The following is a 25,258-nucleotide window of genomic DNA, read 5'->3' on the forward strand; positions in this document are numbered from 1 at the left end:
CACCAAATAAATGAGTAATAGCCAATGGGTTGGTGGCCCACAGGTAAGGTCGATCTTGGGAAATCCATCAGGGTTTGAAACCTACTTCCTATATTTGTAGGAGTGAATTATTAGCGAGATTTCGAGAATCTTGGATTTCATCCTAAGCACACATAGTTCGAACTCTGCATACTGCCAATTGAATGTCACTCTGTTGTCTCAAATGTTAACTAGTAATCGCTAACTACCAGCTTGATGTTAGAAAAAATAAATTAAATGGGTAACATACTCTTAACAACTTAATACTACGGAATAATTGATTTATTTTTTTTTAATATTATTGAACATAAGTTTATTTCCTTACATTTAATTACACTTTTTTAATCATCAATTCCTAAGCTATATAGATGTTAAATATTGTTAGCAGCGTAACTTAACTTTTTATTAAAAGTTGATTTTTTGTTAATGTTTGATGATCAAAGTCTGTTTACCTTGTTACGGTATAGGCAAGATGTCACCCCTCTTTAAAAAAAACCCCTGGAATATCTCGTCGGACGATACAGCCGCTAATTGCGGTAGAATTTGTGTCTCCTCATACTCTAACCTGGAGCCTTCATAGAAGGGCTTTAGATGCCATGATTTAATAATAACAATTTTACAAAGAAAAAATTAAATGCTAGTCGATCACTTGAATGTATTACAGGAATAATACATGTGATACATTATAATTTTTCCGACTCTTTTGCGTAAAATTTGACAGCCACTCCATAAAACCATCAAATGTTGGTAAGAAGTTATAAAAATGTTATAAATTATTTTTGTTGTCGTACTATACTAGTAATATGTTATGCTAGCTATAAGTTATAACTAAAAGATGTTCTTTAGAGTTTACTCATTTACATACAAAAATTGTACTCATGTATCTGGTTTTTTCTTTAACTTTTAGAAATAAAAAGTACTTTTTTATCCTTAAACTTCAAAAAATAAGGTGTTGTAAAATGAAGCCCTTTAAGTGTTTTTGATATAGTAAAATATAGTATTTTATGCGCGTTATGTGAAGCCGTAAGTGTTTCATTTAATATTCTCCTAAAATATAAAATAAAATAAAAATTTTTATCTTTATTTTTATATATACTAAAAGACAACTGATCAAATAACTTTTTAACCAATCATAGATTTTAATTAGATCAAATTGGATATTGATGATGTCATTATTAATTTAAATATAAATTAAAAATTTTAATAATCATTATTTAAATATATTAATATATTATATTTATATTAATATTTATAAAAAAAATCTCATTAATTTATACTTTTTTGTTTTCCATCAATAATTTACACTTTTTACTCTCTCTAAATACTTAATTTATAATTATTATAATTTGTAGTTTCAACTTAAAGATCGCCTAGTATGTCACAATCTACAACTTTGATAGACATATTATGATTTTTTTAATATTCAAATATCGTTATGTATGTCACATTAAACAACTTCGATTAACATTTTTTCAAAAGAATTTAACAATAAAACTCAAAGTTTTATAATATAGATTAATTAATTATTACTAAAAATTGTAAACTAAATTTTAAATCGTAATAAACTAACATCTATCTAATATTGATAAAGTTGTAAGCCTGTATATTTGACATATACCTAAAATCTATTATAATACGAAGTACATTTATATCGTGGACAAATGGACATGCTTTAGATCTTCAAGATAGATTCCGTAGTATAGAGAAAATTTGTAACGTGTGTGATTCTCCGCGTACGGGTCTGTTGTGTTGGCCATATTGCGCATTAATTAAGGATGTGATCTTACTCGGCTTTGGTGGAAACTTCATTTTGGCCAAAGACATTGATTAAACCACCTTTTTTTTGCTTTCGGTGAGAATTATATAAAACTATGATATCAACCACATCCTTTTTGGGTGGTTGTTGTATCAATCCATGTTTAATTGTTCAATTTAAAGATATTGAGAGGTTAATTGAGATTCGGTCAAAAAAAATTTAGTATATTTTAAACAAAATTAAGATAAGATAAAATTAACATTAAGGCTAAGATTTTGTAAAAATTGTCACTATTTCAGCTAATGCATCATTTCTAATAGTGTGGTACGCATATAAGGTAGTCATATATTATACTCTCTCCGTCCCATTTTAGTTATCATGTTGACTAACTTTGACCGTAAATAACTTTGTTTGTACTATATAGTAATTGATGAAACTTATATAAACGAAAAGTACATCAAAAACTCAATTTATTCATATATTTTATATCATGTGTTACATGACACAAACAAAGGTATTTACGGTCAAAGTTAATCAACATGACAACTAAAATAGGACGGAAGGAGTAGATTAATAATAATAGTGACCATTACTACTAGTCCACGCCATCACTATCATTCGCCATCATCTTCATCTCATTGTGTGTAGATACCGTGAATACTTTACAACATATTATATTAATAATGACTCAAAACAATTTGACTTGGTGAGGTCATACTCAATGTAATTAGAAAAAGTGGGCATAAATTAAATATTATTTTCTGAAAGACAATAACAACAAAACACGCTTCTTTTCCCATGACCAATAAAATCAGTCATCTAGACCCGAGTCTTTTTCGATACAACTTAAAAAGGACATTGTATTTTGCACACGCTAACACCAGCTGTTACACAACAATCTCCTGCTCACCAACCCAACTTCACTGCATGTAATTTTCATACCCACTTTCCTTCAATCTTCCAAAATCCCACACTATAAATACAACAAACTTCATGTTTTCCATATATCTCCAAATAACTTATTCACACAACATTTTAGCTACACATAAAATGGCATATTTTTCTAAAACACTTTCTATATCCATCCTAGTTATCGTATCTCTTTCACTTGTCTCGGCTAATTTCTATAATGAGTTTGATATCACTTGGGGCGATGGCCGCGGTAAGATACTTAACGCGGACCAATTAACGCTCTCCCTCGACAAATCATCTGGTTCAGGTTTTGAATCAAGAAATGAGTACTTGTTTGGCAAAATCGATATGCAACTCAAGCTTGTACCTGGGAACTCCGCTGGCACTGTCACTGCATATTATGTAAGTTAATCTACACATTATATTACTACTTACGTAACATACAGGATTTATGTATAATCTAAAAATGGTTTGTTAACTAATATTTGTGTTATCATTATTATTGCAGTTGTCTTCAAAGGGATCAAACTGGGATGAAATCGACTTCGAGTTCTTGGGAAACTTGAGTGGCGATCCTTACATTCTACATACAAATGTGTTTAGTCAAGGCAAAGGCAATAGAGAGCAACAATTCTATTTGTGGTTTGACCCAACTGCCGATTTTCACACATATTCCATCCTTTGGAACCCTCAACGTATCATGTAAGTATATTAATACTAATTCCCCTGCATCATGCCGATTTTGGTACCATTTTTACTTATTATCGTTTATTCTTGTTCAGATTTTCGGTCGATGAAACACCCATTAGGGAGTTCAAGAATGCAGAATCAATTGGAGTACCATTTCCAAAAAACCAGCCAATGAGGATACATTCTAGCTTATGGAATGCTGATGACTGGGCAACAAGGGGAGGGCTTGTGAAAACCGACTGGAGTAACGCCCCTTTCACCGCCTCTTACAGAAGCTTCAAGGCGGATGCGTGTGTCGTGGCTTCTGGAAAATCGTCTTGCGGTGCTTCTCCATCGTCTCCAAACACGAATCAGGCGTGGTTATCAGAGGAATTGGATAACACAAAGCAAGAGAGGCTAAGTTGGGTTCAAAAGAATTACATGATATACAACTACTGCTCTGATTCCAAAAGATTTCCTCAAGGTTTTCCTCCCGAGTGCAATATGGCATAATTAGGAGTTTGGTCTTGATTCATAATTCAATTCATTATTTGTATTCATTGTAGCTATATAATCAATCAATCAATAAATATTCAAATCTTATATATTAATTTGCAACAATTTGACGTTATACTTACAGATACTTATCGTCGATCACTGTCAAACATTAATCCATCAAGAACAACTTATTTAGGTAAATGGGATCCTTGGATATATAGATAGTCTTGAACTATCCTTGGCTCCTTGCAAGTTGTATTATCTTTACCAAAGAGAAGAAGAGAATGGTTTAATTGTTAGTTACATATATTATAGAGTTTTGGCCTTGATGTATTGGGTGCGATCAATCAACTAAAAGTTATGAATTCAAGTCTTACGACCTTTTTGGACTATATTCAAATTCACTAAAAAAACATGTATAGCAAAGATTGGACGATTAGATTCAAAAATAGCATTCGCATAATGTTGAAAACTAGCTCAAAATTAACTTCATTTTCAATGGACGAAGCTCGGGACAACTAATACAAACATATTATAGCTTAGGCATATGTAACATCTGAAACCAATAGATTTCCGAGGGATTCTACAAAGTTAGGCAGTGATAGATCAAAAGGACTGTACATTATAGCGTTGATCAAGTCACTACAGAAAACAAGCCATTACATGTCAGTTTAGCGCTATGAGCTCTAGATATAAACCTGGCCCATATGTCATGCCTTCAAGCATTCCAGTCTTCAAGGTATGAGCATCACCAAGCATAATATGTTACAAATAGTCAAAAGGAGTGTCTGTTATAGGGTGCTCAAGTCACTATAGAAAACAAGCCATTACAGGTAGGTTTACTGGTTATGTGCTCCAGATATAAACCTGACCTCCCCATGTCGCCCCTGCAAGCATCCCAGGCTTCAACGGATGAGCATCAAAACGACATGCGATTGCAGTAATGTGAGAGCTATCAAGAGTAGTAACAACTCTCCTCTTTTCTGCGGAAATAATATCAACTCCCCTTTTCATGTTTCCCACATATATATGAGAGTCATCCCAGCCCCATATACCTCTACATTCAAAACAGGGGGAAAAAAGACCACAATTAGATGATGGACAAACAAATACAAAACCACTATCCAATATAGCTTAAATAGGAAGAGAAGACTATTTTACTACCAAAGAATACATTTTGAGACTATAAAAATAAACTAAATAAACTATCTAGCCAGAACATCGTATTTGCCAGCCTAATGAACAGTTTTAGGTCATAGAGTTGAACCATGGCAGCAGCATAATCTCTTCTTATGAACTTTAAAATAATATCGTGAGAAGAATGCATTAAACTTTTAATGTACTAGACGGTCAGAGGTTATTAAAATGTCAACTTCAATGTAAGAGCTTTGCTGACTGCAAACATAGAGAAGCTTACTTGAATGCAGAAATCAACAAGCCTGTCTTATTGTTATGGTATATCATGACTTCATTATCATAATTTGTCCCGCTTAGCACTCCAATCTTGACATCAACGCTAGATGAAAACATTACAAGAGAGAAACAAGTCAGGTACATCAACTTTAAATGTGTAAAATCAGAGAACAAGCTCTTTAAAGCAGTATCATTCAATATGATCCACATGTAAACAATGTAAAGCAATGAAATAAGTTGAGCGTCGACATATTATGATTGACATTTCTTTCTGCTCAGTGTCATGAAATAAGTCCTGCTTCACCTACCGATTTCAACTTTAATTCCAGTTGGCAGCTCAAAGCATGTTTTACAATAAATTATGTCAATAATGTATCAGTTGTAACTTGTAAGATCTTAACTACAAAGTTAAAAAAATTCTTTGGCTGCCAAAACATTATATGTTCCCCTCAACGTCAATGCCCCTGTGGGCTATGTGAGAAGGAAACCTCCAATGTCATTATGATAACTTTATCAAATCAATGTCGACAATAGGCCTTATGTTTGCTTTGAAAACTCCAACTCCAAAGAAACATCAAGATACACATTTAAGAGCACCGCCATCAAGCTATGCAGTTTGACATCAGCTATAGGTCTGGGTATGGTGTCAAATTGGGCTCTGGTCAAAAAGGGTCACATTTAAGCATAGGGGGCACACACCTTTTTGTGTATTTTCTACCTTTATAAAATATAACAATGTGTTATGAAAATTATTATAAAAGCTTACCTGATAAAATTATAGTTTTTTTGATAAAACAGAAGGCTATAGCAGGTAAGCATAAAACTAAACCTGAGGCAAAGCTTGAAACCTTTGCTCTATGTTTAGGATTTTTCATCTGACCCAAATTGACCCTATTTCATAAAAATGCATTAATATTGCCACCATATGAATCAAAACTTAACCAAGGAGAAAGACGGTCTAACATGTTTATTGGGAAACATCCACCACCTTCTTGTAACTTACTACAAATAAAGACATACAAGCATTTAAATGGTTAATTGCCAATACATCCATGTAAACTGCAAAAGGCAGGAATTGTACCTTGTTGTAGCGAGATGGCTTCCTGAAGGAGAGAAGTAGGCAGACTGTACACCCCTCTCACAAGTAATCATCTTAAGAGAGTCAGGCTTGCTCTTACCAAGTTTTCTCAAATCCCAAATGCAGACAGTTCTATCTGTTGAACTTGTAGCCATCATATTAAGATTTTCTGGATTAAAATCTATCGTATTAATTCTACTCTCATGCAGCTCCCATGAAAATGACGTCTTCCCGGACCTCTCATCCCAGCTATGAACTACTCCATGACCCTCACCAATATACAAGGAGTTAACATCGTCAGGTCGTTGAGACATAGATATTATTGCATGTTCAGTGGAATATGCAAGGTCAAACATCTCCTTTTGAACATCTAATGAGCGAACTTGACCATCATAACAGCATGTAAATATCTTCAACAAGTCACACAAATATGCATCAGCATCAAAAATAGAAACAATATATAACCTGAATACAAAAGGTTAGCCCCCTATTGCAAGTATTAGAGAATCTTGTTCCAGTCAATCCTTGATTCCATGTATAAACAGATGATCTTTCTTTTTGAACGGCAAAATTAGTGTGTATATATATATATTAACTATAAAATAACCGACTAGCAATGTGCTAGGGGTTAAAGTTACAATTACAAATACACATTCTAGATAGCCATCAATTTACTTTACCTAGAAAACTCCCGACTGCAAAGAATGCAAAAAGTTTGAAAAAACTTATGCCGATTATGGTTCATAATAATGTTCATTAGTATAAAAAATAACTTCCAGAATTACAATGTAAAGTAAACTTCAGGCACAATGTATCAAATATACCTTGTTCAACGAAAATGGTTGAATAACAATTGCTGAGACAGGTGCCGAATGAGGATGATATATGTAAATCCCATCACCATCCTTATCTTCCGAATCCACATTCCAAAACCCTACATCTCCTAAATTATTCCCCACGGCAACCATACTCATATCTGCGGACGGAAAGAACTTAACACTCACTATCCTTTTTGGCACAACACGAGCAATGTTCTCTGGTACCAACTCCATCGAATCCAAATCAATGGAAGCCATAACCCTAAACTTTTTCTTCCCATAATCACCATTTTCCAATCCAGACTTCTTACAAACACTCAAAATTTTACTGACAAGTGCCTCATCCGATTCGGAGCTAGTAATTGCATCTCTCATACTAATCGGAAACAACTCTCGCGGAGGCTCATTAGGGATAACCTGTGATTTTAGTTTGGGTAATTTCTTAGGTGCTTTTCCTTGGGCTCTTAAAGATCTACGAATTACGATTGGAGTTTCAGATCTCACTTTTTTCTTTGAACTAAGTTTGTATGATTTAGTCCCTGCCCTGTTCAAATTAACACATAGATTCATTAATTCAACACATTCATAACTAAAAGCATGTGCGCGTTTCTCCTATATATATATATATATATATATTGTGTAATAGATACAGAGGTTTGTTAGGGTAAAACAAACTTTTTATTGTAATATACAAATAGAGGACAACATGTGCCACTTTGTGCATCAAATTTTGGGAGCAATGATACGCATTCATACACTGATTATTGAACTAAAAGATATAAAAAAATATGCATACATATAAATATAAATATATACGTATTCTTATATATATATATATGTTTACCACAAGACAGTTCAGGAGCAGTAGAAAGTTGCCACAACCTAGGAGGGGTTTACATTTAATAAAATGATACATAAACATAAATATACATATACAGATGATAAGGAGAGAGAAATGAAAAACCTGTGCTGCCGCAGCTTGAAGGCGGAGGCAGAGAGATCGGAAAGTGTTGATTTGATGTTGAGAGAAACGAGCAGTTCCTCGTTGCGCTTGATGTTTTCGAGTCGTTTCCGTTCATATTCTGCTACTTTCTTATTCCTCGTCATTTTTCTAAATCTACACAGAGAAACTAGAGAGAGACGGACTGAGAGAGGGAACTGATGAAAAAGAAATGAAATGGGGAGAAGGGGGCGGGAAATTAGAGGAAAATAGCGGGAAAAAAGGTATTCGGGTCACAATGGTTGGGTCAAGTTTTTCATTTTTTTAATGTTATATATGTACAAGGGAATTAATTTTATCATAACTTTCATAATTTTATCAAAACGGTACATTATTAGTTTATACAGCAACGGTTAGTATCTTTATTAAAAATCGGGGTACAAATGTCACCTCCTTACGTATAAGGGATGAGTAATTGCTTTTATGACTCATTAATCATCATAACCATTTGGTCTTATACTCATATGTCAAAATAGATTGAAAATATGTGTATGCGATGTAACGATATGACGACAGCCGCAATAAATGGCAATTGCGGTGATGGATGGTGGTGGTAGGTAATGCGTACATATATACTTCTATACTAGTTTACTATGTTATAGTAAAATATCACTTTTTTAAAGAAAATGTTGAAAAATATATAGCAATATTTTTACTTAGCACCCCTTAAAATATTTTCACTTGCCAAAACATTAATGATTAAATTATACCATCAATCATTTATCTTGTTGTTAAACTTCATTCTCCTTTATATGTTTTATATATATATTCTACTAGTCTTTAGGTCCATCCGATGAACAGATAGTCTCAAAATATATAGAGTATATTAAAGGTATATATCAAAATAATAAAGAACAAAAGAGGTGAACATGAAAATAAAAAATTTAAAGATAAAACTTTTTGTATTAGAAGAAGAAACTATAATTAAACTATAATTAACAACAAATTAAATTAAAAAAGATGAAAAATAATAATAAAATAACAATTCAATATCAAATAATAAACAAACATGAACAAAATACTAAAATTAAAATTAAAGTCATATTAAAAAATCGTATGTTTTTGAGTGCGTATGTGTTTGTTTCGGAGGGGGAATCATGACAATATGGCCTTTGGTCACCGCTTTATGGTTTAAGGTTTGAAAGCCAAAACCCTCGACCTTCAAACCCTAAACCTTAGAGCTTGTTATCATTAGGGAGGGACACATTCTAAAACCCTAAAAGGGCATCCTTTCGGAGGAAGGACACATTCTAAAACCTTAAAAAAGGCACCATTTCGGGGGAGGGACGTGCAAATGAAGATTGATTCGGAGGGGGAATCATGACAACTAGGCATTCGGCCACCACTCTAGGGTTTGGGGTTTGAAGGCTAACCCTCGGCCTTCAAACCCCAAACCCTATAGCTTGTTATCGTCGAGGAAGGACGTGCAAAATCAAATTTTATTCAGATGGGGAATCGTGACAACGAGGCCTTCGGGCACCGCTCTAGGGTTTAAGGTTTGAAAGCCGATAGACTAACCCTCAACCTTTAAACCCTAAACCTGAGAGCTTGTTATTGTTAGGGAGGAACGCATTCTAAAACCCCAAAAAGGGCAACCTTTCGGGAAGAAAGACGCATTCTTAAACCCTAAAAAAGGCACCCTTTTGGGGGGAGGGACGTGCAAAATCAACTTTGATTCAGAGGGGGAATCATGACAACGGGGCCTTCGGTCACCGCTCTAGGCTTTAGGGTTGCTAACCGTCGGCCTTCAAACCCTAAACGCTAGAGCTTGTTATCGTTAGAAAGGGGGGTGATTTGATTCGGAGGGTGAATCATGACAACAGGGCCTTCGGCCACCTAAACGTTAGATATTGTTATCGTTGGGGAAGGACACATTCTAAAACCCTAAAAAAGACACCCTTTCAGGGAGAGAGACATATTCTAAAACCCTAAAAAGGGCACCTCTTAGGGGGAGAATGTGCAAAATATAAGTTTGATTCAGAGGGGGAATCATGACAACGGGGCATTCGACCACCGCTCTAGGGTTTAGGGTTTGAAGGCCAAGGGTTAACCATAGGCTAACCCTCGACCTTCAAACCCTAAATCCTAGAGCTTGTTAACATCAGGGAGCGATGTGGAAAATCAAATTTGTTTCGGAGGGGGAATCATGGCAACGGGGCCTTCACATATTTCAAAAAGTTTGATTGTATACATACAGTTTCAAAAAGTAATACAAAATCAAATTTGTTTTTATTCATATACATTTACTAAAACAAATGGAGTTAATATTAACAAACCTATAAAATCAAATTTGATTGTATGCGTACATTTTTCAAAAATTTATACAAAATCAAATTTGATTTTAAACATACATTTACATAAACAAATGAAGTATAAAGAAAAAAAACTACACAATCAAAATTTAATTATACATACATTTTCAAAAAGCTATACAAAATCAAATTTGATTTAATTCATACATTTACATAAACAAATGGAGTTTATATCAACAAACTTATACACAATCAAATTGGATTGTATACGTACAGTTTCAAAAAGTTATACAAAATCAAATTTGATTTTATTCATACGTATACACAAACAAATGGAGTTTATATCAACAAACATATACACAATCAAATTTGATTGTATACGTATAGTTTCAAAAAGCTATACAAAATCAAATTTAGTTTTATTCATACATTTACACAAACAAATGGAGTTTATATCAACAAGTTTATACACACAATTAAATTTGATTGTATATGTACAGTTTCAAAAAGATATACACAATCAAATTTGATTGTATACGTACATTTTCAAAAATATATACAAAATCAAATATGATTTTATTTATACATTTACATAAACAAATAGAGTTTATATCAACAAACCTTTACATAATCAAATTTGATTGTATTCTTCAATCTTTTGTATTTCGTATCATATGTGTTTGTCTTGCCAATCAAGTTTGATTGATTTAGCCAATCAAATTTGATTTTATTCAGAATCAAAGGATGATTAAATCATATTATCAACCTTTGGTTTAGACATTCCATCAAACACTTTGTATTCAATAGTCAAATATATGTAATTTAATTCTAAATCATATACTTTGGTTTAAACATTTCATTAAACAACTTGTAGGCAATGTTGTACCAAAAAACAAAGTCAAGTAAATACCCAATAAAATTTAACAAATTCAAATGTTAGAAAAGATCTATGTACAATCAAGTATGATTGGATGTATAATCAACAATTATGTATATAATCAAATTTGATTTAGTACATACACTTTGGTTTAGACATTTCATCAAACATTTTGTGGACAAAATTCTTTAATAAATTTAAACAACAATAATCAAGAATACAACTTCTTATCATATAAAAAATCAAAAATGATAAAAAAAAAAAAAAGAACTACAAATCATGGATAAAAATGGTTTACATATCTACTTTTTCTGTAAAAAAACATTAACTACATAAAATCTCACTCTAATAATATCTGAAACATCATCATCCATTTGTTGTTGTTGTTAGTGGTGATCCAGACAGGAAGGGGCACGAGATGATGGTGGCAGCGGTGGTGGTGGTTACCGTTGCCGGAGTAGAGGAAAGGGAGAGAGAGGGAGAGTGTGTGTTTGTATGTCTGTGTGTTTCCATCAGGAAGAGGAAAGAGGAAAGTGAAGTTTTTTTTTTGTTTAGCAAATTTACATAAATGCCTTTTTATGTTTTAATCCTAGACATTGATTGAGATAATGAAATTGATATGATTTGGCCCTTGGATCTCAAAAAAATTAAATATTCAAATAAACATTTACCATATTATTATAATATAACTTAAAAATCTTTCTAAAATTATAATATGCTGACATATGGATTTCACAAATTCATTTCCTTAAAAATATCTTATGATTTTACCACTTTAAGCTAATTTTTTATATTTGGATTAATCATTTTTCAATTCCTATAACATATATTAACCTATTATTTTTTTTTTAAAGGTTAATTTCGTCGGAAACTTCGTTATGTGATTTAACAGCGGAAGGTCTAGCATACGTTGTTTTAGCTGAGTTCGCGCTAAAGAGCTCTCTTGAAGAAGAAATGTCTTTTTCAAATACCCGATGGGGGGAAACCCCCTACTAATTCGTCCGAAGGCACGACAATTAATAGGAGTAAACTCTGTCCTTTCAGAATTGAACCTAGTTATACTCAAACCAAGAGATCATAAAGTGAATTAATTCCTATGACCTCCCAAATGCTTAAACACAAGACCTAAGGGGATGGTCATATAACCATTGAGCTATCTAATATCTAATACTATCTTATAAAATATTTTGCCCTTTTTTTAAATCTCAATTAAGTATTGAACTACCTAAATTACCCCTCTTTTTAATTCACTAATATAAAAATCTCTACATAATATACCTATAATACCTTTAAATCTCAACTATTCATTTTTCTCTCTCTCCTCAAATTTCAACCACTCATTTTTCTCTCTTATCTATAAATCATTTTATTCCTCTAATTCATTCAAAAATTTTTATCTCAAAAACCGTATTATCGGCAAATTATAAAAGTTGTATGAATGTTCTTAAAATTTCATGCTATTTCATTAGATATCTCATTTGATATACTTTAGATGAATTTTTAAATTTGAGGGCGAAGCCCATACGAAAAAGTCATTTAGCTATCATACCCTATGACTTAACCTATCACGCTACCATCCATGCGCAGTGTACCTCAATAAATAACCAAAATTTTGGCGGCTAGCTGTGCCGAAAGTCACCCATCTTACGTGGCACTGTACGGCATATCCATCATCCAACGGCTGAAACCACCCCATCCCACACCCACACACACACACCCACCCACACCAATTAAAGAATAAAAGTAAAAAGAAAAAGCAAAAACGATAACAGCTTACGACACTCGCTAGTCGTCACACAAGTCATCTCCAGACCCCCCGTACTTGCTGTGTATTTTTACACACACAAAAAGTAAATAAAATCTACTCCAAATTCTCACAGGTACATATATATACAGTACACTGTATTTTACTTATTTATATTATTATATTCTACTTTTTATATATATATATTGTTGATGATGATTGTTGACGTTAATTTAATTTACTTACGCATCTATTTGATATCCAATTTATAAATTAGTTTAGGGCTATTATGTATTAATTAATATAGTGGATCTTAAATGAATTAAATAAATAGGATTGTTAGGGTTTTAATTGTGAAGCTGATAAATATTGTTTTGTAGGTTTGTGATTTAGGGTTTTGGAAAGGAAAAAAAAATGCAGACAAGGAATATGGAGAGGAAGAATTCAATTAGGGAAAGAGGGAAACGTGGATTGGATGGTGGTGATGAGCAGGAGCAACCCGAACGAAAGCGGCCCGCGTTAGCTAGGTACTTTAATGGAACTTCAGTTTTTTTTGTTTGTTTGAGATCTAGAATTGTTTTTGTGTATGTGAAAGTGAGTGTGTTGAGTTGTAGTGGTTTGGACTTATTGTGGTTTGGGTATAATTGAGTGATTATTTATGAAACCATGATCGCCTATGTCAGACTTAGACTGCCTATGGCCGTCACGTTAGAGGTAGATAAAGGTCACTTTGTGATGGAATAAGAGGGTGTTTGGGATGGAATGATGACCGACAGGATCTTTTTCCGCATAATTGGGCGTGTTTTAGTGTATGTGAAAGTTTACTCTCATCCAGCTTAACTAAGTTAAAAAAAGAAAAAAAGTGTGTTTTTGAAAGTGTTTGGCAGTGACTTACGTTTTATCTTATCTAAAAGGAAAAAAACAGTTTGTAAACCAGAAGTACTTAGAATATGTACTCCTATTTAAATGGAGTAAAGAACAAATGAAAATATACTAACAGTATACTATTATATGTATAAAAAAATGAGATGAAATTACATATAATTACATATGAAAATAAAAAATATTAACATTGTACAATAGGAGTTATAAAGTAGTAACTATAGTTGAAGTCAAACTATATGTTAGGCTATCTCCAATGCTAAGGACGCCCTTAGGCGTCCTTGAGCTGCCACATCATATCCTTACAAATCCTTACACATCCTTATAAATCCTTAAAATCCTATAATTTTATCTCCAACCATACAAACATCCTTACATATCCTTTAACTCCACTAAAAACAAAAAAAATATACGTAAGGGCACCTAAGGGCATGCATCAAAAAATCTTTAGGTTTGGACAAGCTTCAACCGCAAAGGATATCTAAGGGCACCTAAGGGCGCCCAAAAACATCCCCATTGGAGATAGTCTTACACTGTGTTGTAGTAGTAAAGTTACATATGGAAATTGGACTAGGATGTATATTCAAATACCCCCATCTCTAGAAACAATTATGTTACTCTGTGTTGTAGTAGTAAAGTTGGCTGTTAGTTGCACATGTTTGGATTATATGTTGGATGTCTTTTGGAGCTATGTATAGTTAGTTGTTAAGCAGTCCAGTTTCTGTGCTAATTATACTCTGAATAATTAAGTTCATATGTCTTCCCATTTACGGTGGTATACCGGTACTTCATTCTACTAGTATACTTTTTCCCATTTAATGTGTCCATTCTTCTTGTAAATGAATGTGCCTATGTAGACCAGATGCAAAGTCATCAGTATATAGTTTCATTTTTTTTTTTAATTGTTTTCCTTCTGCAGTTTGTTTTTGAGTACATCATTACACTTGCAACTACGGTTAGAGTATCACTAGAATTTAAACGATAACATTTGTTTTTATAGTGTCAGTTTGATTAGTAGATAATCACACCCGCCTAACACAAGCTCAGACATGAAATCTAAGAAGATTATACGTGTTTGTTGTAAGATAGTTATCGGTTGTTATTTATAAATAATATTCATTGGGAATTCAGTTTGGGAGTGTATTCAAATGTCCCGATCTGCAGAAACAAATATGTGATTTTACACTGTCTCGAAGCATTAAAGTTGGATCCTCATTGCAAATGGTTGGATTTTGTGTTGTCTGTAGGTGTAGTAAACTAAGCTGTTAAGGTGTCAAGTATTTCTGCTTTTTTATACACTGCATATTTAATGCATAGAACAGTTTTTGTTTGAAGTGGTCCCTACTGTCGGGATGCAAGCAATCAAGCATATAGGAAGATTCTCTAGTTGCCGAGTAAGTAGGATTGATATATGTATGTCGTTTTTTTTTTAAGTTATATCTTATGGTTTACGAAAACCTAACGAAGTTAATTTCTAGTTCTGTCAAAGTGAATCAGTCATAAAATTTGTTTGTTCATCAATAGATCAGTTATCTTTAAATTAACAGCTCAGATTTCATGTTTTCGTATGGATCATCAATTTCAGCTTAAGTTTGTTTGCTCGGATATAGGTCATTTTCAGCTCTAGCCCATTTGTTTCATCATCTCTTAAGTTTGTTTGCTTGGTTATGTGCATATCATCAAGTGTTATATGTAGTTTTCTTTTTAAATAATTAATTCCATCTCAAGTTAGTTAAACTTTAAGCCATAGTGGATTGTTGTCTTTAAAGTTTGCCTGCTCATATGTTGGTCTGATACATGTAATGCATCAGCAACTCTATTTTAGGCTGTCTTATTGTAGTAATTCTAGTAAATTCCGTTTCTGATAGATATGGTTCTTTGTGCAGTGTAATAGTGGAAGCTTTGAAGGTGGATAGTCTCCAAAGGCTTTGCTCGTCGTTGGAACCTATTCTTCGCAGAGTTGTAAGATGTCGGCTTTTTATTTTCTGTTTAGTTTCACTATTTGTTATCTCTTTTAGTTTTAACCAATCTTTTATCTATGGACTCTCCTTACAAGTCAGCCAAGTATAAATAATAAACCAGTTAATTTATGTGAACCCTAGCATTAACATATACATTCCTGATACCTTAGATATTTCCTAAGTTTATAACCTACCTAATTATGCCTGTGAAACTGTTGTTTTGTAGTGTTGCATTATTTTAACAGTTTTTAAAAAGATTTTCAGTTTCAACCAAAGGTAGTGTAGATGGTTATAGGGTTGGTTTTACTTAATACTAGAGGTGTCGATCTTCTCAGATGGTTAATTTTGGTCGTGTTTATCTCAAACGCATCAAACAGGCCAAACACGTTAAATGTTGCCGGACCCAATTTTTGATGTGTACATGACACAACCTCATACATGATTGTATTCAGATTTAGTTAATATCACATAATTTGTTTTGTAATCACAAATGATGAATTAGTTAGTGTAAAAATGTAAAGGGACCATAGTTGTCAAAAAAGCAAGCGAGGCCCATCTTTAACGCCTGAAACCCTAGGCCCAAGGCCAACAAAATTTCTGAAGCGCAATTTGCAAATTTCAATATAAATAAACCCTTTGTTCCAAAGAAAAAATCACGTATATTATGGGGATATCACAACAGAATCTTTGTTTCTAAAATCACTTGTTATATATTATTGTCATCATTCATCAGACTATTCTTCATTCAACTAAAACTCTATAAGGGCAGATCTCTTCTGTTTTTATATTATTAGGGCTCTTCTGCTATTTTATATACCCTTTTAGCTGAAATTGTTTTCATTATCGTTTGTTAGAGTCACTGAAATTTTATATACTCTTCTGCGCTTTTTTTCCGGGGCCACATTTTTTTGTGCCTCCCACCTAGGCCCCATTTAGGGTCATTGCACTTTTTCGCTTTTGCCTTTGACAACTATGAAAGGGACAAGTGTTTGCAGGAAAACCCCGTGTTGACCCATTATTCAACCTGTGTGAGCTACCCATTTGACCACCTTTACTCAAATTGAATCTTATTACATGTATGATGTTGCTGTTATTATCCCTGCCCCTTCCCTTTGCCCCACTCACAAACCAATTATGTGAACAGGTTAGCGAGGAAGTGGAACGAGCTTTAGCAAAGCTAGGCCCTGCTCGAATAGCTAATGGAAGGTTTGTAATAAAAACTTTTAAACGCGTGTTTCATTTAGAAGTAGTAGTAGTCAGTTATTTTTTTGTAGTTTTCAAATTGCAATGTAATGCTACTTCTCTCTAAATGTGGTTTCCATTAGATATCTAAATTTAACTTTACATCAAACTATAGGTCTTCACCTAAGCGTATTGAAGGACCAGATGGGAGAAACCTGCAGCTTCACTTCAAATCAAGGATGTCTTTACCCCTCTTCACTGGTGGCAAAGTTGAAGGGGAACAGGGTGCTGCTATTCATATTGTCTTAGTTGATGCCAACACTGGTCATGTTATTACATCAGGACCCGAGTCATCAATAAAACTAGATGTTGTTGTACTGGAAGGTGATTTTAATAATGAAGATGATGAAGGCTGGACTCAAGAAGAATTTGAAAGCCATGTTGTAAAAGAGCGTGAAGGAAAGAGACCGTTGTTGACGGGAGAGCTGCAAGTGATGCTCAAAGAAGGTGTGGGGACATTAGGGGAGTTGACCTTTACCGATAACTCAAGCTGGATTCGAAGCAGGAAATTTAGGCTTGGTTTAAAGGTAGCCTCAGGATTCTGTGAAGGGATACGTGTACGTGAAGCGAAGACTGAAGCGTTCACTGTTAAGGATCATAGAGGGGAATGTATGTTTGTTCCTATTGTTAATTTCAAGAAGTTCATTACATAGTTTTATCTAATTATAATACATTGCTCGTTGACAGTGTACAAGAAACACTACCCACCTGCCTTAAATGATGAGGTATGGAGATTGGAGAAAATTGGCAAGGATGGATCATTCCACAAGAGGTTAAATAATGCTGGAATTTTTACAGTTGAAGAATTTCTTCGTCTTGTTGTGAGGGATTCTCCAAAACTGCGTAGTGTAAGTATATAGTATATTAGTTATTGCGTATTGTTGTCTTTTCATTGTTCAGTTCTTGAATCTCTTTCTTAATATTTTCCTTAGATTCTTGGAAGTGGCATGTCTAATAAGATGTGGGAGGCTCTGATAGAGCATGCAAAAACTTGTGTATTGAGTGGGAAACTTTATGTATATTATCCCGAGGATAACAGAAATGTTGGTGTCGTTTTCAACAATATCTATCAGCTAAGTGGTCTTATCGCTGGTGACCAATATCAACCAGCTGATTCTCTTTCTGATGGCCAGAAGGTTTTTGCTTCCCACAATATTATTACATTATTGTTGTATTATTATTATTATTCTAGGATCCATTAATATAGTGTTTTCTTATCTGCAGGTATACGTGGATACATTGGTTAAGAAAGCGTACGATAACTGGAACCAAGTTGTTGAGTATGATGGGAAGTCACTTGTGAGCTTCAAGCAACCTAAAAGGTCAAATGTCTCTCGAAATGATTACTCAAGTGGGTCAATAGAGTATCCAATATCTTCAAATAATCAGCTAATGCCACCACGCCATTCTGGTGTGGGTTCCTCGGACTCTGTAACTGTTGATTCAAACTTGCTTTTAGGAGGTAAACTAAGATCACCATCTTTTATATTTGTTTATCTTTCAACTAGGTGACTGATTAATTATACGAAATCTGCAATAAGTTTACTTTTTACTTGTCGCTGACCTGACCCTGCTACCATCCAAGTTATGATATTATAATGCATATGTCTGCCCTAGTGCCCTCTTTACCTTTCAGTGACTTTTTTGCAAATATGTTGTACGTTGTGGATAGCCAAAAAAAGATTGTGATAACCAGTCTGCTCCAGTTCTGACTAAAGGTCAATCTGATGTATCTTTGTTTGAAAATATTAGTTATGTTAGGCTGAATATAGGCCGGCAGGGGAAGAAAAGAATACAATCAACAATAAGATGTTAAGATTCGAGTTGTTGTCTATGTGTGAAGAAAGTATAGGGTGTTTGGTACTTTGATCAATTTTGGTCATTCAAGCCATTGGCAGTAATTGCTATTATCTGGCGGTCTCTAAGTTCTACAGATACAAGGATCCTACGTCTTTTCTAGGTTGCTAGGTAGCATGATTTTGCATTCGGCTTAATGTAGATTTATTATCTATCAAATTAGAAAGCAAGTGTCTCATTTGTGTGGTAGTTTTGTAATCTGATAAAGTCATTTGAGGGCTATTTCATCAAGTAATAATTCGTTGCCCTTACAATGTGATTCTTTCAAACCTTGACGATATATTGATTGCGATGAGCTTGGTTTAAATGTTAGTTATAATACACTACGGGTCAAATTTAAGTTCTATTTCACAAATGGACCGGAGCCCAAGACTGGTGTCTTTACTCTTTAGTCCCGTTCTATGCTTGCTTAGACCGGCTGCCATCAGCCCATCAGTCCCAACTTTTTACTGGAAAGCTAATTTTGGTCCGGTCCAAAGCTTGGATAAGCCCAAATGTCTGGTCTCACAGGCCCTGATTTTGATACTAGTATGGAAAGGTAATTTCAGTCTTGTCTAAAGCTTGGATAGGCCCAAATGTCTGGTCTTACAGGCCCTGATTTTGATACTAGTATTGTTTTTTCCATGTAATATATGTGTAAAATTGTGTACTATTCAGTCTCTATGTGAGTTATATCTTATGCAATGCAGAAGTACATTTTTATATGCTCTTGTGCTTGATATAGCTAATTTGAGGTATTTCTATCTTTCTTTTGAATTCTTCAATAAGCTAAATGTAAAAACTTACATTTTTCCCAAAACGTAGTTGAAAATGTCTTTTAATTTGGAACAGCTTTATTGTAATTATATTTTCGAAAGTTGATTGTTCGTACTGGTAGTTAAATAAAAGTAGGCTATGTATGACACTCTCCGTATAGGACTTTTAGGTCCAATTGTCCAAACGGTTCCTTTTTCCCAGCTTTAAGACTAGGCTTAAGTTTCATTTCGATGACGGCCCTTTCTTTTTGTTTGTATGTAATCCTCAATCTATGTGGGATGCTGGTAGATTGGTAGGACCGTGTCCGTCAAATGCAAATGAAGTGCTCCTGATGTTAGTTGTAGGTCTGCCATCTTATCATAACCTGAACCCACTGCAGTTTACCCTGGGAAGTTGCTCCCGTAACTCTAGAAATTTGTAAATGGTAGAAGTTATAAAGTCTTGGTTTCTATACGATATTGTGATTGTTGTTTTCTACTATTGTTAAGATTCACTTGTATGCATTGGATATTAACATCTGATTAATTTCTTTTCTATCACTGGAGTTCAGGTTATAATGGCAATCTGGACACCATGTACCAAACCGGCCCGCAAATGGTGAACACCAATCCACACGGTCAGTACGACATGAGTTTTGCTTCAAATGGTCGTAATATCGCCAATTCTCAGCAGATGCAAAATAATGGATACGATAATCGATCTGGTCTTGCCCTCGGTCCACCAGAATCATCGTCATCATTTCAGCCCATAAATACATCTGTTCAACAACCCAATGTGAATCCATTCAATGACTGGTCTCACAACAACGGGGACAAAGGCGTAGGCGACTTTATGTCTGAGGAGGAGATTCGCATGAGAAGTCACGAGATGCTGGAGAACGAAGATATGCAACATCTTCTTCGACTCTTCAGCATGGGCCCTGGACATGGCGGTAATGTGGGAGATGATGGGTTCTCCTTTCCGTCATTTATGCCATCACCGGCTCCAAATTTCGACTTTGATGAAGACCGTAGCCGCTCTGGGAAGGCTGTAGTTGGGTGGCTGAAGATAAAGGCGGCAATGAGGTGGGGATTTTTTGTCAGGAAAAAGGCTGCTGAAAGACGGGCACAAATTGTAGAGTTAGAGGATGATGAATGAAGCTAGCTGGAAAAGCTGCAATAAATTGTGGGTAATGGTAGTCACACTCTACTGATTGGATAGCCGTAAATGTTAGGGGTTTCTAGGAGTGGTATTTTGGCTTTGCATGTACATAAGATGTTCAATATAACGACTATTTTCCTGAAGATATCAACTACTTGGATACATATTCTTCAACTTTTTCTTATTCATGTATAATTACATATGGTTTGTGAGAAATTTAACTCGTCTTGTAACGATAACCTAGAATGAAACAATGTATTTCCATATGAGCTTGCTTCTTTCTGTTTTTACTCGGGTACATAATCTTGGTTCCCATTCTTGGTGAACCTATTGATCTCATAGTATGAAAGCCAAGAATTTAGAATTTTAGATATATCATCACTTTGAAGTTACACAGACGGCAGACCTAAGAGCATAGATGGTCTATTACTCTATTTTTCGCGTAGTACAACCTTTTTGTACAACGATTAATAAAAGTATAACTCGTGCCTTCTTCAGTCTCGAATCTAGGTCTCCTCAGGAACAAGCCTTTATTGAGGGGCTTCCGGTGCCATTGATACTCTAGTTGAATTCTTTTCAATCAATAATGTTCTAATAAAATTTTAACTGTTAAAATAAAAACAAAATTTAGTAAGAATAGTTTCTTTAAAGTATCTAACAGGTTTATTTATTTATGGCATGCCTATTTTCAGCAAAATACGAAACGAATAAAGGCGGCCAATGTTAGCGAAACAATGTAAAGCCAAAAACAAGTTAATTACTGGTACTAAAACTTTACAACTTGAAGTGTTTCATGTCTTCTCTTGATGTAATATTTTAGTTAGCCTCGAAATAGATGAGGCATATGTACAAAAGAATCAAGTCAAACACCCATCGTCGGTTACCATTATATTTCTACTCCTTTATATGGCTCTTGTTACGTGTAACTATATTGGTATTGTTTTCGAATCAAACAATTGTTTCAAATTAAATGAAATTGGTATTGTTTTCGAATCAAACAATTGTTTCAAATTAAATGAAATTATACAGGTCTGCATTTAACCTGTATAAAATATATTATATTTTTTATATAAAAATTTAACCTCTGAAAGTAAATATATAAATATTTAATGTTTCTTAGCAAGAGGCTTTGTTTAGCAGAAGGACCTCAAATTAAATTAAACTACAGATAGACTTTTAAAGTTTTAAGACATCCCCGGGTCATGAAAAATTGATTGCTTCTAAAAGTCCTTGTGGTTGGCTTCTATAATTTCAAGAAATGTCATTGATTGGTCTAACAATAAAAGCTTTGTTTCTATTACCACTCAAATTAAATTAAACTACCAATAAGGAATGTTCTGATTATTAAAAAAACAATATGGATGGATAATTAAGTAAATTCGTTTTATATTGTGAGCATATATCTGTTTGGATGTCAATGGGATTGACTTGCAAGACGAATCCAAAACAGTCAATTTCATGACCTCACAAACTACTCTAAAACCTTCATACCTGCTACACGCGGTTTGACATTTTTTTCATTTATAAGTCAAACCTTTAACTTATACTTACATGTGTCAACAAGGGAAATCAGGTGAAAAAGAAGCTATATATGCTTTTCTCCACTTTTCTAATTTATTATAGTGTAACATGTTTTGTGTGAACTATGTAAACTAGTTAAGTTAAAGATACTAATATTAGTGTTACAAGAAGTGGTAATTAATGTAATATGATCAAATATCAGTTTTTGATGTATTATTGGTAGTTTACAAGGCAACATACTTCTTGTTGTTTATATGAAGGAGCTTTCTATCTTCAAAACACACCAGTTGACTTGAAGATAATAATGAAAAGGGTTAGATTTCGAATTTAATTGTGTAAAGTTGATTATAATAAGCTAGGGCTAGGGTCATACTCGGCCGTTTGTCGGGTATAAATACCACACATAGATTTGAAGGCGGGCCGTGAATTTTGACATGCCAGCTATTGTAATCGAATGAAAAAAAAAAACACTATTAGGCAACACGTCATAAATATTAAAACATACAACTCTGGTGGTGAAAAAAAAATTAAAAATTTTCTTGGAAGATAAATAAAAAGCTAAAAAGTTTGATGATGAAAATAAAAATGACTAAAACTGTAACATTATGAATCCTCAAACTTAAAACTTTAATGGTAAATATAAAATGTCATAAGATTGACTAGTAGTTAAAGTGTAAAACACTTAAACGTTACCACCATAAAAGTAAAGCAATGGGGTGAAATTTAGTGATATCACTATCATGTGATCATATGAACTTACAAAATAAGACTAGAGGTCGTATGTTCAAAACTTGCCATAGGCAAGTGAAGAAACTATATTTTGTATTCCATGTGTAAGGATGATGTTACCTCACATGAGGTCGATGCGGTGTGCATTTCGGATAACAAGACGATACATGAAACTTAAGAGTTCTCACTCCTTTACCTTTGTTACCACCCTAAAAATAATAATATAGTTCAAAATAAGAAATAAAAAATCCAAAAAGACAGATTGACATTTACAAAACATGCTTATTAAAAAAATGAGAAAAAAAGGAAACCAAGGAGCAAGCAGGATGCTAAATCAGCTCCCAACCAGCCTGTTTTACTGTTCATGCGAATTCACTTTATATAATATGGGTATGTTTGACAAAGCTAATTGTAACGGGTAGATGTAACTTTTATCTATAACTTTTAGTTGGAGTTGTAAGATGTGGTTTTTAAGCAAAACTGTTTACTAGAGTTTTTGTTTTTTATAGGTGTTTGTTATGTTAGTTGCAACTTCAAAAGGTATTTGTGTTATTATAAAACTTAAAGGCTTTATCCAAACTAAAAGCACCTGATAAATAACGTTTTATTTTGGAGTTTTTTTACTTAACTAAAAGATAAAACTAGTTGTATCTAAAAAAAACAAACATTATTATTTAAAAATTAAAAAAGCTAAAGCCCACCTACATAACTTTACAGACACTATGAACCAGTTTTACAAATTCTAATATCAATATATCATAACGTATCTACGACTTTAATGCATGTTGGTGTTAGACTGTTATGCGATGGTTTTAAGTGAGGCAAATTCTTAAAGTTCGTTGGTTAATTAAAGCATAAAAAAAAAGATAGAACATGGTAGAGAAGATACACATGAAAAACATATTGTTATTGTAAATTATTACTAATACATTTAACAGGAAATGATATTTATATCACAACTAATATATGGAAAAAGTGAAGGTGGATGTTATTACATGTTTTAATTTTTTAATCCATAAATATATAATGAGTAAATAATGAGCTCCATGTTTTTTATGGATTAAAAAATTAATATGTGAGAGAGATTTTGTCCAACTTAGGTACCTAACAACACCACCTTCACTTCCCCCTTAATGGGGGAAGGGAATATGAGGCTTTTAGGCACTTAAGTTGGGTGAAAAACCCTTCACATATCTTTTTTAAACCATAAAAATCATGGGGGGCCAAACATTTATTCAAAATATTAAGATATTGGTAGGTGGGGGGTTTTTCACCCAAGTTGGGTGCATAACAACCCTATACTCACATTTCTCTCTCTCTCTCTACCCAAAACATAAGGCTAAGAGAAGTCTAAGCATTTAACAAATTATTCTAATCTTCTTTATTACTTCTACCCATCTGACCGAGCTAATCATTTCCTAGCTCAAGCTTGCTTATCTTAAAGGCACAACATTTTTAAACGAACAAGTGTTACCTAATAAATTATCTAAGTATGATAACATGATTTGAAAACATTTTCAATTTCATAATATATTAACAAAAACGTGTCATAAGAGTTAATATCACATACATAGCATTGCATACAATAAACATAAAACAATAGGATCATCATATTCCTAATGTGCCTAACCTTTCTTTCTTATCTTTTTTTTTTTTACTTTATATCTTTGCCTAGACGTAGGCTAAGTAACTTATGCCACTTACACAGGGATGTGGGGTTTGTGTGTAGGCGGTCGTAGACCATACATGGAGTCCTCACACCCGACATGATGGGTAAACCATAAGGTGGTTGTTTGATCAAATGATTGCACTATGACCCAACCGGAGGTGTGGGTAGAGTTGGTGGTGTTTTGTCGGCGATTCCTTTTAGGTCAGAGGGTCGAGGACCACTTTACGCCTACAATTGTTGGTCCTAAGCCGATTCGTTCGACTTAGGGTTTATTCGATGGTCGGATAAACGATGGATGATTGTGGGGTTTTAGTATATTGCGTATTGTGTATCTGATGAATGTGTCGTATGGCTTCTTCCGCTATTTATATAGATGGTAGATAACTTGGAGAGGAGGGTAAGAGAATTAGGGTAAATCTCTTCCTCATTTGAGAATATCTTATTTCTTTCTTTGAGGAGATTTGTG

General features: G+C 33.7%; 3 protein-coding genes across 3 annotated transcripts; 2 read left to right on the forward strand and 1 right to left on the reverse strand.

The window, feature by feature from the left end:
* The first annotated feature begins 2,792 nt into the window (after positions 1 to 2,792).
* On the forward strand, positions 2,793 to 3,966 carry LOC122591366 (probable xyloglucan endotransglucosylase/hydrolase protein 23). Its single transcript, XM_043763634.1, has 3 exons — positions 2,793 to 3,088; positions 3,195 to 3,388; positions 3,469 to 3,966. The coding sequence occupies exons 1-3, from the start codon at positions 2,825 to 2,827 to the stop codon at positions 3,866 to 3,868; spliced, it is 858 nt and encodes a 285-aa protein (XP_043619569.1). The 5' UTR covers positions 2,793 to 2,824; the 3' UTR covers positions 3,869 to 3,966.
* Positions 3,967 to 4,457: 491 nt separating this feature from the next.
* LOC122591364 (WD repeat-containing protein 76-like) lies at positions 4,458 to 8,315 on the reverse strand. Its single transcript, XM_043763633.1, has 5 exons — positions 8,127 to 8,315; positions 7,169 to 7,706; positions 6,348 to 6,754; positions 5,271 to 5,369; positions 4,458 to 4,910 (listed from the first exon to the last, which is right to left on the reverse strand). Exons 1-5 carry the CDS (start codon positions 8,267 to 8,269, stop codon positions 4,700 to 4,702), a joined length of 1,398 nt encoding a protein of 465 aa, XP_043619568.1. The 5' UTR covers positions 8,270 to 8,315; the 3' UTR covers positions 4,458 to 4,699.
* A 4,734-nt stretch (positions 8,316 to 13,049) lies between these two features.
* LOC122591176 (calmodulin-binding protein 60 B-like) lies at positions 13,050 to 21,139 on the forward strand. The gene is made up of 9 exons (XM_043763396.1): positions 13,050 to 13,171; positions 13,416 to 13,562; positions 15,804 to 15,879; positions 17,023 to 17,084; positions 17,236 to 17,729; positions 17,808 to 17,968; positions 18,053 to 18,256; positions 18,345 to 18,582; positions 20,284 to 21,139. Exons 2-9 carry the CDS (start codon positions 13,450 to 13,452, stop codon positions 20,868 to 20,870), a joined length of 1,935 nt encoding a protein of 644 aa, XP_043619331.1. The 5' UTR covers positions 13,050 to 13,171; positions 13,416 to 13,449; the 3' UTR covers positions 20,871 to 21,139.
* Positions 21,140 to 25,258: the final 4,119 nt, after the last annotated feature.

Source organism: Erigeron canadensis, chromosome 3, assembly GCF_010389155.1.
Source record: "Erigeron canadensis isolate Cc75 chromosome 3, C_canadensis_v1, whole genome shotgun sequence".
NCBI classification, from domain to species: Eukaryota; Viridiplantae; Streptophyta; class Magnoliopsida; order Asterales; family Asteraceae; genus Erigeron; species Erigeron canadensis.

Bases quoted from the DNA above. Each gene is read 5' to 3' on its own strand.
- LOC122591366 (XM_043763634.1), top strand. From the start codon at position 2,825: ATGGCATATTTTTCTAAAACACTTTCTATATCCATCCTAGTTATCGTA. The intron at 3,089-3,194 runs GTAAGTTAATCT...TTATTATTGCAG, and splicing joins GCACTGTCACTGCATATTAT to TTGTCTTCAAAGGGATCAAA. The intron at 3,389-3,468 runs GTAAGTATATTA...ATTCTTGTTCAG, and splicing joins TGGAACCCTCAACGTATCAT to ATTTTCGGTCGATGAAACAC.
- LOC122591364 (XM_043763633.1), bottom strand. From the start codon at position 8,269: ATGACGAGGAATAAGAAAGTAGCAGAATATGAACGGAAACGACTCGAA. The intron at 7,707-8,126 runs GTTTTTCATTTC...TAATTTGAACAG, and splicing joins TTCAAGCTGCGGCAGCACAG to GGCAGGGACTAAATCATACA. The intron at 4,911-5,270 runs GTAAGCTTCTCT...TTTTGAATGTAG, and splicing joins TTGTTGATTTCTGCATTCAA to AGGTATATGGGGCTGGGATG.
- LOC122591176 (XM_043763396.1), top strand. From the start codon at position 13,450: ATGCAGACAAGGAATATGGAGAGGAAGAATTCAATTAGGGAAAGAGGG. The intron at 13,563-15,803 runs GTACTTTAATGG...TTCTTTGTGCAG, and splicing joins AAGCGGCCCGCGTTAGCTAG to TGTAATAGTGGAAGCTTTGA. The intron at 15,880-17,022 runs GTAAGATGTCGG...TTATGTGAACAG, and splicing joins AACCTATTCTTCGCAGAGTT to GTTAGCGAGGAAGTGGAACG.